General features: G+C 45.8%; 1 protein-coding gene across 1 annotated transcript in view; it reads right to left on the reverse strand.

Moving 5' to 3' along the window:
* Positions 1-755: 755 nt before the first annotated feature.
* Positions 756-17,936, reverse strand: part of LOC139548107 (mediator of RNA polymerase II transcription subunit 13-like) — a 30,924-nt gene continuing 13,743 nt past the window's right edge. Inside the window, exons 10-30 of the mRNA XM_071357480.1 lie at positions 17,545-17,761; positions 17,174-17,204; positions 16,930-17,051; positions 15,139-15,226; positions 14,816-15,024; positions 13,834-14,033; positions 12,845-13,737; positions 12,516-12,683; positions 11,397-11,620; positions 11,109-11,304; positions 10,563-10,938; positions 10,096-10,312; positions 9,766-9,957; positions 9,275-9,498; positions 9,048-9,190; positions 4,672-4,830; positions 4,349-4,534; positions 4,006-4,151; positions 3,737-3,901; positions 1,847-1,947; positions 756-1,698 (exon numbers count right to left, since the gene is read on the reverse strand). Coding sequence (XP_071213581.1) covers positions 1,566-1,698; positions 1,847-1,947; positions 3,737-3,901; positions 4,006-4,151; positions 4,349-4,534; positions 4,672-4,830; positions 9,048-9,190; positions 9,275-9,498; positions 9,766-9,957; positions 10,096-10,312; positions 10,563-10,938; positions 11,109-11,304; positions 11,397-11,620; positions 12,516-12,683; positions 12,845-13,737; positions 13,834-14,033; positions 14,816-15,024; positions 15,139-15,226; positions 16,930-17,051; positions 17,174-17,204; positions 17,545-17,761 — 4,390 coding nt within the window. The 3' untranslated portion in view covers positions 756-1,565. The remainder of the gene's footprint in view (positions 1,699-1,846; positions 1,948-3,736; positions 3,902-4,005; positions 4,152-4,348; positions 4,535-4,671; positions 4,831-9,047; positions 9,191-9,274; positions 9,499-9,765; positions 9,958-10,095; positions 10,313-10,562; positions 10,939-11,108; positions 11,305-11,396; positions 11,621-12,515; positions 12,684-12,844; positions 13,738-13,833; positions 14,034-14,815; positions 15,025-15,138; positions 15,227-16,929; positions 17,052-17,173; positions 17,205-17,544; positions 17,762-17,936) is intronic.

Raw genomic sequence — 17,936 nt, forward strand, 5'->3', positions numbered from 1 at the left:
TGCCTCCTTGCAGCATGCCTAAGGCACGTTCACACAGATGAGCAGGGACCCTGGGCATCTTGCTTTTGTTTTTCCAGTCAGTAGAAGAGCCTCTTTAGTGTCCTAAGTTTTCATAACTGTGACCTTAGCTGCCTACCGTCTGTAAGCTGTTAGTGTCTTAACAACCGTTCCACAGGTGCATGTTCATTAATCGTTTATGCATTAATGTTAATGTTAATTAATGTTCATTAATCGTTTAAGCATGGGAAACAGTGTTTAAACCCTTTACAATGAAGATCTGTGAAGTTATTTGGATTTTTACAAATCATCTTCGAAAGACAGGGTCCTGAAAAAGGGACATTTCTTTTCCCCCCCCTGAGTTTAGCTACCCTTCCAATGGGATCCCATTAGACTGAAAATAAGGCAGTGCTTGGATGAGGCTTTGGGATGAGATGTTCTTAGTTAGCCAATTCCACTTTTACCGATCTGCCAAATCCCTTTAGTTGGGGTAGGGGCTAAATGAGGGTAACCCTAAACCTGTGGTCCATTAAGGATCCATCTGAAACCCACCCATGGCCCAGTCAACCCCTAAAACAGCTCATTAACATGCCAATCCAACACTCACCCAGCAGTGATGGAGTGGCTAACAAGGAAAGAGGTAACATTTGCATTAACTATGATATATTTAAAAGCAAGGGTTAGAATTATGTACAGGTAGAAAGCGCTCCATTCCCCAACACTGCAAACAATGTTTTCATAACAGAGACCAAGAAAAATGATAGGTAGACGCACTTTATTCCTAAAACAGAAGCTGCGGCACACATGTATATGTACACACACACACACACATATATATATATATATACATACATACATACACACACACAAAAACAATTCTCTAAATCTGTCATATAAAATATATATATATATATATATATATATATATAATCTGACAATCTGTACCTCACATCCCATTTAACTGAACACATTGAATTACTGTGCAACAGACTCCGCCACTATAGCTGAGCTGTAAGTCCTGTCCACTCAAAAGGAAAGGATATAAATGCCCAGCCTACCTATCTGTACATCAGGGGAATTAAAATGTAAATACCCTTTAAAAAAAATTACTCTAAAAGCAGCCTACAGCAAATGCAGTTTACAGTTTTGTAATTCAAAAAAAATTTGATTACATTTTAAACCAATTCCTTTTAAAGTGAGATGGCAATACACACCATCAGATTTTTTATATATAAAAGATAAAGAAATAAAAATGACAAATTTAAACTTACAATAAATAATATATATGCAGGCATTTCATTAAGCTAACATTTTATCAGAAGATTGAAATCTAAGAATTAAAAAGACAACTTATTCTCCTTTATGAAACGTCCCTTATCCAAAATGATAAAATGGACACTTGGCATTTGATTGATAGGACACCTCCAGTGCTGCCATGGAGACGCTGGCTGGGGGAGATTCCTTATGGCCATGCCCCCACCCTGAAGTGTTGAGGGTCCATCCACTCCAGGAAACCCCCTTCCATTAGTTTCATGATGAGCTCCACAGATTCCACTTGATATTCTTGTTCAGAGCATGTTCATGATAAAGTTGTACATCTGGTTGAGCACCACAAAGTGAACAGGGAGACAGGAGCGCCGGTCCTGAGTGGCAGGGTCACACGTGAGCCAGGAGAGGGCATTGTACTGCTCCAGCACAAACCTGTCAGAGGCAGAGAACACATCACTATGTATAACTAACTATACATTCAATTCCCCTCTCTTTCCTAATAAACCTATGCTCTGCCTATCAAATCAGTGTATTTTCCATTTATGTTATTTCATAAAGGCTTTCATATTGAGCAGTGTACCTGAGCACGTCTGAGGTGTGGTTGGAGTCCAGAGGGTGGGAGTGTTTGCTGTGGAGAAGCTCATCTGATTGGACCGAGGACACGTGCAGGTGCAGGGAGGCCTGGGGAGTGACGACAGACAAGAGGTCAGCTAGATTAACACAAACGCTACACCAGTTAGATTAGAAAAGGGAAACATTCAAATGACAGGACTCCTGATCAAGTACGCATTTAAGTAAAGCATAAAAGTGCTGCTGAGTTTTAGGACCAGAGAAGAACAAACGCCTTTGGGAGCAGAGTGAGTGTTAGGTTAACTGTCAGAGGAGCAGTAGGTAGGTACAGTACCAGTCAAAAGTAAGGGCATACCTACTCATTCAAGGGTTTTTCTTTATTTTTTACTATTTTCTACATTGTAGAATAATAGTGAAGACATCAAAACTATGAAATAACACATATGGAATAATGCAGTAACCAACAAAAAAAGTAAAGAATCTCAAATATAAACTATATTGTTTTACAAAGTAGCCAGCTTTGCCTTGAAAGGTTTGCACACTTTTGGCATTCCCTCAACTAGCTTCATGAGGTAGTCACCTGGATTGCATTTCAATTAACAGGTGTGCCATGTTAACCTAATTTGTGAAATTTCTTTCCATCTTAATGCGTTTGAGACAATCGGTTGTGTTGTAGGGGTGCTATACAGAAGATTATCTTTTACCAAATAGGGCCAAGTCCATATTATGGCAAGAACAGCTCAAATAAGCAAAGAGAAACAGTCCATCATTACTTTAAGACATGAAGGTCAGTCAATCTGTGAAAAACACTTTGAAAGTTTCTTCAAGTGCAGTCGCAAAAACCATCAAGCGCTATGATGAAACTGGCTCTCATGAGGACCGCCACAGGAAGAAGACCCAGAGTTACCTCTGCTGTAGAGGATAATTTCATTAGCGTTAACTGCATCTCAGAAAGCAGCTCAAATGCTTCAGAGTTCAAGTAACAGACATCAACTGTTCAGAGGAGACTGCTGAATCAGGCCTTCATGGTCAAATCACTGCAAAGAAACCAGTACTAAAAGCCACCAATAAGAAGGAGACTTGCTTGGGCAGAGTAGGTGAACGGATGATCCCCGCATATGTAGTTCCCACCGTGAAGCATGGAGGTGGTATGATGGTGCTTTGCTGGTGACACTGTTGGTGATTCATTTAGAATTCAAGGCACACTTAACCAGCATTGCTACCACAGCATTCTGCAGCGATACGCCATCCCATCTGGTTTAAGCTTAATAGGACTATCATTTGTTTTTCAACAGGACAATGACACAAAACACACCTCCAGGCTGTGTTAGGGCTATTTGACCAAGAAGGAGAGTGATGGACCAAGAAGGATGACCTGGCCTCCACAATTTTACATTTTACGTCATTTAGCAGACGCTCTTATCCAGAGCGACTTACAAATTGGAAAGTTCATACATATTCATCCTGGTCCACCCGTTGGGAATGAACCCACAACCCTGGCGTTGCAAGCGCCATGCTCTACCAACTGAGCCACACGGGACAATCACCTAAACCTCAACCCAATTGAGATGGGTTTGGAGGAGTTGGACCATAGAGTGAAGGAAAAGCAGCCAACAAGTGCACAGTATGTGGGAACTCCTTCAAGACAGTTGGAAAAGCATTCCAGGTGAAGGTGGTTGAGAGATTGCCAAGAGTGTGCAAAGCAGTCATCAAGGCAAAGGGTGGCAACTTTGAAGAATCTCAAATATATTTAGATTTGTTTAGCACTTTTTTGGTTGTGTGTTATTTCATAGTTGATGTCTTAACTATTATTCTACAATGTAGAAAATAGTTTTAAAAAATTAAGGAAAACCCTGGAATGAGTAGGTGTGTTCAAACATTTGACTGGTACTGTAGGTACCTTGAGGAACAGTGGGCACTGGTTCTGTGCCTGGGGGCAGGCTGACCAGAACCAGTCAGGCAGGGGGCCAGCCTTGGCTGTGGAGATTAAGTAGCCCAGGGCCATAGGCTGCTGCAAGATGTTCAGGGCCTCCTCGTGGGACTCCATACGATCTGTGCTCTGGCCCTGGAACACACCGGGACATAGGTTGACACCAATACTTATTCAACCTTCATTTACCAGCAGTCAGGTAAGCATCCTCCTGCTGGTAGTGTTGTGGAGGGGCTTACCTTGCTGCCGTCTCCCCCCTGGTGATAGTGTCCACCGGGGGAGTGAACGGGGGAGGTGGTGGGGGAGTTGGGCAGGATGTTGATGAGATCAGGGTCCACCATATCGTTATCAAAAAGGTCAAAGATGCCCATCCCATCTGAACCATCTATGAAGAGGGATAAACAAAGGGTCATTCAAGACTATGTCCCATTAGCTCAGACAGAGAGCTGCTCTGTCTCCCTGTTTCAGTAACATCGCCGTGTGGAGCCAGACTACAGCCAGAACCTAGAAATGCATCAACATTTACAGTGTGTGTGTGTGTGTGTGTGTGTGTGTGTGTGTGTGTGTGTGTGTGTGACTGACCAGGGTTGATGGGGTTGAAGGCGATGTCTAAGTTCTGTTCGGTGGTGGCGTTGTTGACCTGCACCATTGCCGAGGTGGGGAACACCAGGATGTGGGTGCAGGACGTGTCCTGAGGAGTGCTCAGCTGGGACGTCTGCATGTTCAGAGTGGTGCTGCGGCCGAACACTGAGCCTGTCGACACAGAGTCTACACAGCAGAGAGAAAGGTTAACACGATACAGATTCACGAAAAACATTTCAGGAAATTCAGTGGACTCACAAACAGGGGAAGCAAGGCTGCACTGTGCAGCCATTGCTCAAGGTTCAACTTCTGTTAATTTTTACCTGGCATGATGACAAAGGAGCCTTGGGGCTCCATGGCAACCAGGCAGGCGCTGAGGATGCTGGGAGTGTCTGCGGCAGAGATGCCACACATCCTGCAGGTCTCCTTGAGGCGCTTGCTGAGAGACTGCAGGTTCCTCCTGCTCAGCAGAATACTCCAGTCTGGAACACAGAGGGAGACAGGGAGGATGTCAGTCAGGGCACAACAAATCATGTACAACTCACTGTATATACACTACATGAACAAAAGTATCCCCGCATGTGTGGTTCCCACCGTGAAGCATGGAGGTGGTGGTGTGGGGGTGCTTTTCTGGTGACAGTGTAGGTGATTTAGTTAGAATTCAAGACACTTAACCAGCATGGCTACAAAAGCATTCTGCAGCGATACGCCATCCCATCTGGTTTACGCTTAGTGGGACTATCCTTTGTTTTTCAATAGGACAATGACACAAGACACACCTCCAGGCTATGTAAGGGCTATTTGACCAAGAAGGAGAGCGATTGAGTGCTGCATCAGATGACCTGGCCTCCACAATCACCCGACCTCAACCCAATTGAGATGGTTTGGGATGAGTCTGACCGCAGAGTGAAGGAAAAGCAGCCAACAAGTGCTCAGCATATGTGGGAACTCCTTCAAGACTGTTAGAAAAGCATTCCTCATGAAGCAGGTTGAGAGAATGCCAAGAGTGTGCAAAGCTGTCAAGGCAAAGGGTAGCAACTTTGAAGAATCTAAAATAAATGTTGATTTGCACACCACTTTTTTTGGAAATTCCACAAATTAGGTTAACATGGCACACCTGTTAATTGAAATGCATTCCAGGTGACTACCTCATGAAGCTAGCTGAGGGAATGCCAAGAGTGTGCAAACCTTTCAAGGCAAAGGTGGCTACTTTGTAAAACAATAGTTTATATTTTAGATTCTTTTTTTGTTGGTTACTGCATTATTCCATAGGTTTTATTTCATAGTTTTGATGTCATCCCTATTATTCTACAATGTAGAAAATGGTAAAAAATAAAGAAAAACCCTTAATTGAGTAAGTGTGTTCAAACTTTTGGCTGGTACTGTGTGTGTGTATAAATATACACTGCTCAAAGAAATTAAGGGAACACTAAAATAACACATCCTAGATCTGAATGAATGAAATATTCTTATTAAATACTTTTTTCTTTACATAGTTGAATGTGCTGACAACAAAATCACACAAAAATTATCAATGGAAATCAAATTTATCAACCCATGGAGGTCTGGATTTGGAGTCACACTCAAAATTAAAAGTGGAAAACCACACTACAGGCTGATCCAACTTTGATGTAATGTCCTTAAAACAAGTCAAAATGAGGCTCAGTAGTGTGTGTGGCCTCCACGTGCCTGTATGACCTCCCTACAACGCCTGGGCATGCTCCTGATGAGGTGGCGGATGGTCTCCTGAGGGATCTCCACCCAGACCTGGACTAAAGCATCCGCCAACTCCTGGACAGTCTGTGGTGCAACGTGGCGTTGGTGGATGGAGCGAGACATGATGTCCCAGATGTGCTCAATTGGATTCAGGTCTGGGAAACGGGCAGGCCAGTCCATAGCATCAATGCCTTCTTCTTGCAGGAACTGCTGACACTCCAGCCACATGAGGTCAAGCATTGTCTTGCATTAGGAGGAACCCAGGGCCAACCGCACCAGCATATGGTCTCACAAGGGGTCTGAGGATCTCATCTCGGTACCTAATGGCAGTCAGGCTACCTCTGGCGAGCACATGGAGGGCTGTGCGGCCCCACAAAGAAATGCCACCCCACACCATGACTGACCCACCGCCAAACCGGTCATGCTGGAGGATGTTGCAGGCAGCAGAACGTTCTCCACGGCGTCTCCAGACTCTGTCACGTCTGTCACATGTGCTCATGTGCTCAGTGTGAACCTGCTTTCATCTGTGAAGAGCACAGGGCGCCAGTGGCGAATTTGCCAATCTTGGTGTTCTCTGGCAAATGCCAAACGTCCTGCACGGTGCTGGGCTGTAAGCACAACCCCCACCTGTGGACGTCGGGCCCTCATACCACCCTCATGGAGTCTGTTTCTGACCGTTTGAGCAGACACATGCACATTTGTGGCCTGCTGGAGGTCATTTTGCAGGGCTCTGGCAGTGCACCTCCTTGCACAAAGGCGGAGGTAGCGGTCCTGCTGCTGGGTTGTTGCCCTCCTACGGCCTCCTCCACGTCTCCTGATGTACTGGCCTGTCTCCTGGTAGCGCCTCCATGCTCTGGACACTACGCTGACAGACACAGCAAACCTTTTTGCCACAGCTCGCATTGATGTGCCATCCTGGATGAACTGCACTACCTGAGCCACTTGTGTGGGTTGTAGACTCCGTCTCATGCTACCACTAGAGTGAGAGCACCGCCAGCATTCAAAAGTGACCAAAACATCAGCCAGGAAGCATAGGAACTGAGAAGTTGTCTGTGGTCACCACCTGCAGAATCACTCCTTTTTTGGGGGTGTCTTGCTAATTGCCTATAATTTCCACCTTTTGTCTATTCCATTTGCACAACAGCATGTGAAATTTATTGTCAATCAGTGTTGCTTCCTAAGTGGACAGTTTGATTTCACAGAAGTGTGATTGACTTGGAGTTACATTGTGTTGTTTAAGTGTTCCCTTTATTTTTTTGAGCAGTGTATATATATATGTGTATGTATATACACACGCACAGTTGAAGTCAGAAGTTTACATACGCCTTAGCCAAATACATTTAAACTCTGTTTTTCACAATTCCTGACATTTAATCCTAGTAAAAATTGCCTGTATTAGGTCAGTTAGGGTCACCACTTTATTTTAAGAATGTGAAATGTCAGAATAATAGTAGAGGGAATGGTTTATTTCAGCTTTTATTTCTTTCATCACATCCCCAGTGGGTCAGAAGTTTACATACACTCAATTAGTATTTGGTAGCATTGCCTTTAAATTGTTTAACTTGGGTCAAACGTTTTGGGTAGCCTTCCACAAGCTTCCCACAATAGGTTCGGTGAATGTTGGCCCATTCCTCCTGACAGAGCTGGTGTAACTGAGTCAGGTTTGTAGGCCTCCCTGCTCGCACACGCTTTTTCAGGTCTGTCCACAAATTTTCTATGGGATTAAGGTCAGGGTTTTGTGATGGCCACTCCAATACCTTGACTTTGTTGTCCTTAAGCCATTTTGCCACAACTTTGGAAGCATGCTTGGGGTCATTGTCCACTTGGAAGACCCATTTGCGACCAAGCTTCAATATATCCACATAATTTTCCTCCTCATGATGCCATCTATTTTGTGAAGTGCACCAGTCCCTCCTGCAGCAAAGAACCCCCACAGCATGATGCTGCCCCCGCCGTGCTTCACGTTTGGGATGGTGTTCTTCAGCTTGCAAGCATCCCCCCTTTCCCTCCAAACATAACGATAGTCATTATGGCCAAACAGGTATATTTCTGTTTCATCAGACCAGAGGACATTTCTCCAAAAAGTACAATCTTTGTCCCCATGTGCAGTTGCAAACCGTAGTCTCGCTTTTTTATGGCGGTTTTGGAGCAGTGGCTTCTTCCTTGCCGAGTGGCCTTTCAGGTTATGTTGATATGGGACTCGTTTTACTGTGGATTTAGATACTTTGTACCCGTTTCCTCCAGCATCTTCACAGAGTCCTTTGCTGTTGTGCTGGGATTGATTTGCACTTTTCGTACCAAAGTACGTTCATCTCTAGAAGACAGAACGCATCTCCTTCCTGAGCGGTATGACTTCTGCGTGGTCCCATGGTATTTATACTTGCGTACTATTGTTTGTACAGATGAACGTGGTACCTTCAGGCATTTGGAAATTGCTCCCAAGGATGAACCAGATTTTCCCATGATGTCAAGCAAAGAGGCACTGAGTTTCAAGGTAGGCCTTGAAATACATCCACAGGTACACCAACAATTCATTTAAATGATGTCAATTAGCCTATCAGAAGCTTCTAAATCCATGACATAATTTTCTGGAATTTCCCAAGCTGTTTAAAGGCACAATCAACTTAGCGTATGTAAACTTCTGACCTACTGGAATTGTGATACAGTGAATTATAAGTGAAATAATCTGTCTGTAAACAATTGTTTGGAAAAATTACTTGTGCCATGGACAAAGTAAATGTCCTAACCGACTTGCCAAAACTATAGTTTGTTAACAAGAAATGTGGAGTGGTTGAAAAACGAGTTTTAATAACTCCAACCTAAGTGCATGTCAATTTCAACTGTGTGTGTGTGTGTATATATATATAACACACACAGTTGAAGTTGACATGCACTTAGGTTGGATATATATATATATATATCCAACCTATGTATCACACACACACCTCTCTGTGTGGCATACATACATCTCTGTGTGGCATACCTCGTAACTCTCCGTGGCCCATCCTGCCCAGGCGGCCAATCACCACCCTCCAGGGAAGTGATGTCACCTGCACCAAGCCTAGACACCACTCCCACAGCTTCTGCAGGCCCAGTCGTCTGGCTGAACCCTTTTTCCTCCGAGCCCTTTACAGAGGACACGACAAAGTCACAAAAGAGACAGATTCTGAATTGAATTTGAGCGTCTACCAATTGACATGTGTCACTGACCTGTTTGGCACATCAATGCTGATGATGCATGTCTCCAGCAGCTCTCCTGATTGGTCAGTACAGGAGGCCAGGAGCCAGCGCTGGTCATGCGACAGGCAGTAGCCCACAAACAGCACATTGTACTTCTGAGAGGCCTCTCCGAACGTCTCCCCCAGCTCTGTCTGCTTGTCCTTGATGGGCGCCAGGATGAACGGTGGTGTGTACAAACGCAGACACTCCGGCCTCTGCAAAGGCGTGAAAGTCAAACGGTCAGACCAATGGTTCCTTACGTGTCACTTAGAAAGCTGCATTTAGTAAGCCATTGTGATTTATTCAACAGAGCAGTGGTCTCTTGGATCATCAAGGTATATGCAAGGAGTTGCCAAAGACCAGGATGTTATGTTAAACAAACCATTCACATTGTGACAAGTTTCTAGAACTGATAAGCAGTCTAAATCAATCCATTAATAATATTTGTGAGGTTTTAGTGCAGTTTCCTATGTGTTATTTACCTCTGAGCTCCTCAGTGCCATGTCGATGGCCAGGCCAGGGCCGAAGCCCGTCAGAGCCTTGATGTTGGTGTTGCTGGGGAGGGGCCGTCTGCACTGGGTGAACACCGAAAAGGCCAGGGACTTGAGGTGCTGACCATAGAGATGGCGCTCCTCAATGCGTACTGGCTGCAACAAGTACTGGCAGGGAATGATCTGACCAACACATAGACACCGTAGTTTTAACCACACCAACCCCACAGGTGTTTGAAAACTGTTGTCAAAAGAGCCAATGTGCTGAACATAAATATGAATGGTCTGCAGTCTGGCTACATGTGTCAAGTCCTCCATTACCTGCACAGACACAGAGTTTCTGATGTGAGGCGGCAGGAACTGGAGCATCTCCACATAGCAGCGCAGCAGACCCAGCGTCCACACACTTGAGTGGGTGTCCTTCTCCCCGTCCTCGTAGCTGAAGGGGTCCACGATGTAGACTACAATGGCCGGGGGGAACGTCACTGCATGGGACTCTCCGTCTGTAGGGATGCCAACCTTATCTCTCTCCAACGTGCTATAGAGAGAGAAGCACTCGGGTCAAAGGTCAAACAACCAATAATCAACTAGCTTTATCTATTAGATTAAAGATATTTAGCAGGCCAAATGTTCTCTTCCAGACAAGCCGTGGATAAAAATGGGAGAGATGGGTAAGGTCGTAATTCAGCCTATTCCAAGTGCGTGTAAATTAAACTCAGGGCTACAAGTGGTGCTACAGAAAATCAGTGTGACTAAACCAGAGGATGTCAGCTGGTGAGGGTACATACGTCTCCACGGGCTCGGTGGTGGCCTGGGGCTGGTTGGCAGTGGGGCCATTCTCTCCTGTGGTCTGAGCACCCAACTGTGGCCCGTTCTGGGAGACGCTGCCCTGCAGGCCTGATGTCCCGTATGGTGTGTAGGAGCTGGGCTTGGCTGAGGGCATTCCTACTCCCCCTATCCCTCCCACTGCCTGGGGGCCTATGGTGGAGGAGGGTGGGGTGCTGATGGTAGGCTGGGCAGTGCTGCTGCTGGTGGAGCTCTGGGGGCCTGAGGAGTGGGTGGTGGAGCAGGGGGACTGGGAGGAGGAGGACTGGGGAGAGGCCACAGCGGGGCTGTGCTGGTTCAACAAAGAGCTGTCCAGAGACTGCCCAGCCAGGTATGGAGCTGAGGAGAGTAACAAAAATGTTGAGAAAAAGAAGACCAATGTCAGATATTAAGAGGCACCCAACTTGCCTTTGTAGAAGCCAAATCAAAAATTATAAACACAAGAGATACCAGCTCTTATTCAGTACAATCTCCTGAAATAGAAAATGGCAATCTAATGAACGACGTACCCAGGTCATGTCGGCACACTTGGGCGTAGAGTTTGAGTTTGCTGAAGGCCTCGCTGTTCCCGTTGCTGCTGGCCATCTTGAGGAACCAATCACTGAGGGGCTGCTCTGCCAGGTTCCTGCCCTCTGCCGTACCAACCCGCAATATGCCATCTGCATGAGTCTTACAGATTGGTCTGTGCTGACCCAGCCGACAGGCCTGCAAATAGAAAAACATGGGTAAACGTACCAATTTTCTTAAACATTTATATTTTATTAGACTATGGGGGGGGGGGGGGTCTATCTGCTTACCTCGTACACGGCCGTAAGGTCCTTGAAGAAGCTCTTAGCCCCGCGGAGCAGAGCCTCGTTCTCAGGACAGACGACTACATATCCCACGTCCCTGTGGGAGCCGAAGGGGTCCAGCAGGAGCTTCTCCCAGTAAGGCAAGCCGAAAGGCGACAGCACCACAAAGTCATACTCATAGCCCACCAGGAAGGTAGGGATGGGCAGGGGCTCTGGAGACTCGTCAGTGCCTAATGGTTTAGAGAGGAGGGACAGTCAGACTCATTGCAAAGTTTAGTTAAGGGCGGCAGGTAGCCTAGCAGATAAGAGCATTGGGCCAGTAACTGAAAAAAATGCTTTGTGTAAACTTAAACCAAATCAATTTTATTTATATAGCCCTTCTTACATCAGCTAATATCTCGAAGTGCTGTACAGAAACCCAGCCTAAAACCCCAAATAGCAAGCAATGCAGGTGTAGAAGCACGGTGGCTAGGAAAAACTCCCTGGAAAGGCCAAAACCTAGGAAGAAACCTAGAGAGGAACCAGGCTATGAGCCTCTTCTGGCTGTGCCGGGTGGAGATTATAACAGAACATGGCCAAGATGTTCAAATGTTCATAAATGACCAGCATGGTCAAATAATAATAATCACAGTAGTTAGAGGGTGTAGCAAGTCAGCACCTCAGGAGGATTGGCTTTTCATAGCCAATCATTAAGAGTATCTCTACCGCTCCTGCGGTCTCTAGAGAGTTGAAAACAGCAGGTCTGGGACAGAAAAGAGACAGATAGAAAAGACAATGGACCTATATATATTTTTAATAATATAATATTTGAGAACTAACAAAATAAAAGCTAGACAATCAGGGTGAATTACATTTAGAAAACAATGCATTTTGTAGTATGGATTTTGTCATTATGTTGGAGCAAAATAACACAGCATTAACCATGGCAAAATGCATGTAATTGCAGGAAATTCAATTTAAAAGGGAAAAAGATTCTCAGCTCCATGCAGACATTTATAGAATTGAAAGAATTCTCTTCAATTCAGCTGCACCGAAAGGCCACCACCTAAGCCCCTTTTTGATACAGAAAAAGCACTGGATGCATTCATCTTTAAGTAGTATTATTATTATTGTCCTTGTGTTTACCGTAGGATCCCCTGCCGGCCATCTTGTGAAACTGCTGCCAGGTGAGAGGTCCCTGAACTCCCCAGGACCGTATGCTCCTCTTCTTCTGGATGGCATCCTGGAGTACAGGCTGGAGGGAGAGCAACACCCGCAGCACGTCCTGAGAAAACAGCCTGCTCACTTCTGCAGCTGGAGGGGGAAACAGAGGGTGGGAGGGATCAGCATCATACAAACACACATCCAACCAAGAAGACTGGGTTTCACATAAGAGGAGTAGGAAGAAAAGGAGGAACAAGAGCAGGAGGGGAAACAAGTTTGTGCATTGTCAATGAGTGAAGGAGCGGACTCACCTTTGCGTTTAGGCCAGTTGTGTAGACAAGTACTCTTAACCAGTGCCTCGTCCACCTTGCCTCCTGACATGTTGTCCATGAACTGCCGGCCATGCTCCAGAGCCATGTAGCAGTCATTATAGCAGTCCCTCTCCTCCACCCGTAGAGAAAAGCGAGAGGGGCCTGAGGACAGAGCCCTGGGGTACTCCACCCCAGCCATGGGGGAGAATGGGTTGGTACACTGGTCCTGCAGTAGCAGGATGAGCTCGTCTGGGGGCCTCTCTTTGGGGTTGCCAGTCCTGTGAAGGGAGGCAGCGTGCAGCTCCTGGAAACGCCTCTCAGAGTCCCGGCCAGCGTCAGAGTCGCGCCCCACCACGTCCAGCTCGTCCTCCAGGAAGAGCCCAGCCGAGCTGCCGTAGCGGCGGTTGACCACGGCGCTGAAACCGCAGGTACAGGGGTACTGTGCCTCGCCGTTGTCATTAAGATACACGCCCACGTCTGCGCCACGGATGTTCATGTTGCACACGCACACGCAGCAGCTGTCAAAGTTACAGTCCTTGAAAAGGTTCATGACGGACTCGGAGAGGATGAGGGTGACGTAGAGGCTATGGGCCTCAGGGATGGAGGGCACGGTGGCTGGCTCCACTGAGCTGAGAGGTCGGCAGGTGGAAGGGGTGGAGGCGGGCGAGTAGAGGTCAGAGTTGTCATATTTGAGCGATCCCTGGACACTGGCTGGCCCTCTTGGGGTGCGTGGGGTACGGGGAGTGCGTGGGGTGGGGGCGGAGAAGCGGGGTGTGGCCGGGGAGGGCAGGATGCCCGTGCCGCTGTTGCTGGGTGGGGCACTGTTGGACATGAAGGGCGTGTGGGTCTGAGGTGTGTAGCTCTGGTAGTCTGGCTCAACACTGGGGATGTTACTGAAATAGGGAGACAACAGCACAAACATTAAAACCCCTGACACACAAGTGGGTACATGACTTGTATAATTCAAGGGGACCAGTCTGATTGGTTACCCGTCTTTGGTGAGGAGGCCCATGGATGGCACTGGGGGTATGAGCTCCAGTTTGCCCATGGTCCAGCTGGGTGTGTAAACACAGTCCTCTGGCAGCTTGATGGGCATCATACACTGACTGGGCAGCATCTTCAGCGGAGCAAACATGGAGCAGCCCGTGAATGCCTTGCACGCCTCCGACTTGTAAACAAACGAGAAGTCCTGGAAGTAGATGGGGGAGAGAAGGAAAATAAGCCACTATAATACTTCAGCAAGTCTAAGCTTAGAGAAAGTATTGAAGCTGACAACAGCATGGACTAGACAGAGTATGTTAAATAAGACGTCAGTCTTATTCCACCCCCCCCCAGAAAAAAAATTACTTACACTACGAGCACTTTGCTGATACCCTGTACTTACTACGACATGTGGTTGTCTCACTGAGCTATCCTTAGATGAATGCACTAACTGAAAGTCATTCTGGATAAGAGCAACCGCTAAATGACTAAAAAGTTAATGTAAAATCGAGACCCTCCACACTAGACTGAAGTTAAAGGCCCATTACAATCAACATTTTTATTTTCCTGTGTTTTAGAAATATTTCCACACCATGAGGTTGGAATAATGTTGTGAAAACGATATTGCCCTTTTAGTGTAAGAGCTGTTAGAAAAGACCACATGAAATTTCTGTCCGTTTTGGCGGGATGGAGTTTTGGCATTGCTTGGGTACGTCACCAGGCGGTATAAGTCACTAGACCAATAACAAAGAGTTTCAAACCTCTCTGCCAATAACAGCTATTTGTCAGGTTACATATCCCTCCCATTAGGCCCCAAACTCTGACAGTTCTTGCAAATTCTTGCTTGAGAAATTGCTCTGGCAATTTGCTAAGATGCCATTTGTTATTTTTGACCATTTTAATAGAAAACAATAAGAGTAAGTACTTAATTATTACCCAGAAATTCTTTTAAATCAAGATAAAAACAGCTGCATTGGGCCTTTAAGATACCTTGATCTCAGAAGGCTTGGGGCTGCAGAAGCCTTCCTCCACCTCCATCTTGTAGTGGCTGCTAAACTGGCTCCCATCCAGCAGAGTGAGGCCCAACCCACCCTCCAGGCCACTGTAGTCCTTCCCCCCAGTGTTCATGGGGGAGTAGCCCATGATGTGCTGTTCCAGAGAGGGGGGGGTGGGGAACATCTTGTGCAGGTCAGCAGAGCCTGGGGACAGGAAGGTGAACAGAGGAATCACCCTATTGTTTGCTAAATTAATGTAGGATACAGTGATGACCTAAAGAGGAACTTTAGGGAAGGAATTTGAGAAAGTAAACATACTTATGCAGGACAGAGGGTCCAGATTTGATGTTTTGTGTTCCTTACTGCCAAACTTGTCTCCATGTACTCCTGCTCTCCTGGATCCAGGCTGTTGGGGACAGATCATTTTAAAAAGGCTTTGAACAGAGAGCTTTTCTAAGACTTTACACAATGTTCTGTTAGCAAATTATCAACTTAAGATATGGAAATGGGCAAAGGGATATGTAACCCAAACAATGTTGCCCCCCATGTAGATGAGAACTACAGTGCCTTCAGAAAGTATTCATACTTCTTAACTTATTCAAAATGTTGTTAAAGACTGAATTCAAAATGGATAAAATATAGTTTGTTTTTGCCCACCCATCTACACACAATACTCCATGACAAAGTGAACAAATGTTTTGAGAAATGTTAGCAAATGTATTACATAAATATCTAATTTACATAAGTATTTACATCCACAAGTCAACACTTTGTAGAAGCACCTTTGGCAGTGATTACAGCTTTGAGTTGCCCTGGGTATGTCTATCAGTTTTGCACATCTGGATTTGGGGATTTTCTCCCATTCAAGATTTACTCAAGCTTTGTTAAGTTAGATGGAGAGCAGCAGTGAACAGTAATCTTTCCACAACAGATTTGCAATGGGATTCAAGTCTGAACTTTGGCTGGGTCACTCAAGGACTTTCACATTCTTGTTCTGAAGCCATTCCAGCGTTGCTTTGGCTGTATGCTTAGGGACATTGTCCTGTTGGAATGTAAATCTTTGCCCCGTCTAAGGTTGTTTGCACTCTAAAGCAGGTCTTTAAATCAAGGATTTGCCTATATATTGCTCCATTCATTGTTCCCCTATCCTTACCAGTCTCCTAGTCCCTGCCGCTGAAAACCATCCCCATAGCATGATGCTGCCACCACCATGCTTTACAGTAGTGGTGGTGTTAGACGGGTGATGAGCTGTGCCTGATTTTCTCCAGACATAGCACTTTGCATTCAGGCCAAAAAGTTACATTTTTTGTCTCATCAGACCACAATATTTTGCCTTATGCTCAGAGTCTTTCATGTGCATTTTTGCAAACTCCAGGTGTGCTGTCTTGTGCCTTTTTCTCGGGAGTGGCTTCCGTCTAGCCCAAATTGGTGAAATGCTGTAGACTGTTGTCCTTCTGGCAGGTTCTCCCTTCTCAGCCAATGAACTCTGTAGCTCTGTCAGTGTGGTCATTTGGTTCTTGGTCACCTCCCTTGCCTAGGTCCTTCTTGCCCAGTTTGATCAGACGGCCAGCTCTTGGCAGAGTCTGGATAGTTACATCTTTTTTTTTTTACATTTCCCAATGATGGAGACCACTGTGCTCTTGGAAACTTTCAACACTGGAAATGGTTTTATAACCTTCCCAGATATGCTTCATCACAATTATATCTCAGGTCTAAAGACAGTTCCTTGGACTTTATGGTATAGTTTCTGTTCTTACATGTACTGTCAACTGTGGGACCTTATGTAGACAGGTCTGTTTCTTCCTAAAACAATTTAATGGGCCACAGCTGGACTCCAATCAAGTTGTAGTAACGTCTCAAGGATGATCAAAGGAAAGTTGATACGCCTGAGCACAATTTGGACTGTCATAGCAAAGGACTGCATTTCATTTTCAAGAAATTTGCTAAAATCTATAAAAACATGTTTTCACTTCGTCAGTATGGGGTAGCATGTGTAGATGGGTGAGAATTTTGATTTAATCAATTTTGAATTCAGGCTGTAACGCAACAAAACGTGTATTACGTCAAAGGGTATGAATACTTTCTAGAGGCACTGTATACTCCACTGACCGCTAGCTCGTCTTCGTCTGAGTTGAAGAGGTTGTCCAGATCGTTGATGGACACAGCCAGGTCTGTCTCATGGATGAGGCTGGTGGAGGGTATAGGCTTCCCACCAGCCGCACCCTGACCATCTGCACACACAAAGGAAGTGCCGTCAGTAACCACTCTGGATGACAATTTTATTGACATTCCACTCGTAGTTTTATAGGAGTGATTAAAAAAAGTCTTCAACAATAAAGGAGGAAATGCTCACCATCTGCTGAAGTCCCACTGCCATCGTCACCCTAAACAAACACCAGCGTAAAGAAATGTGTTATTCTCTTGGCATCTGCTACATCACTGGCTCCCAACCAGGGGTTACTTGGTCTATCCACAGTGGGTACTTGAGAAGACCAGAAGCTTACTGGTAAAATGTTCAGGGGTACTCCAGGCAGAGCAAAATTCAGTTGGTGGTACAGTAAGCAAAAAATGTTGGGAACCACTGTGCTACATCATCTCATAAGCAAAATAGTGGCATACACATGTCAACTGAACTAACAAATCCGACCACATTAGGTAGGATTAGAAAAAGGGTGTAGGGATAACTATGGAATTAATTCTTAGAAACGCATGTTTGATACTCACCTTGTGTCTCTTGCTGGTCTCTCTCTCCGAGCCTGGTTTGTCCTTCTTGTCAGTGAAGGTGAACTCCTCGTCTCCCTCCACGAAGGCGTAGGGGTCTGGCTCGTCCTCCTGGTCCCCGTCAGACATGGCAGCCGCCAGGTGGCTGTTCCTCCTCTGGGTGTAGGTTCTCACCAGGTCGTCAGACACCTTCAGAGGCCTGCCAGAGCCAGACATCAACCTGGGAGGAGACAATGTTACGTAGATGTTCCGTAATCATGTGAAAGCAGGGGAAACTGCATATATAATGCTCAAAGTGGATGTACAGAGGGAGAAACCAAATATCTATCATAGCCACTCATCACCTTGGTGCTCGTAGTAAGGTTTATCATTACATCTTGAAAGACAGGAGGGGG

This window comes from Salvelinus alpinus, chromosome 21 (genome assembly GCF_045679555.1).
Source record: "Salvelinus alpinus chromosome 21, SLU_Salpinus.1, whole genome shotgun sequence".
Taxonomy (NCBI): Eukaryota; Metazoa; Chordata; class Actinopteri; order Salmoniformes; family Salmonidae; genus Salvelinus; species Salvelinus alpinus.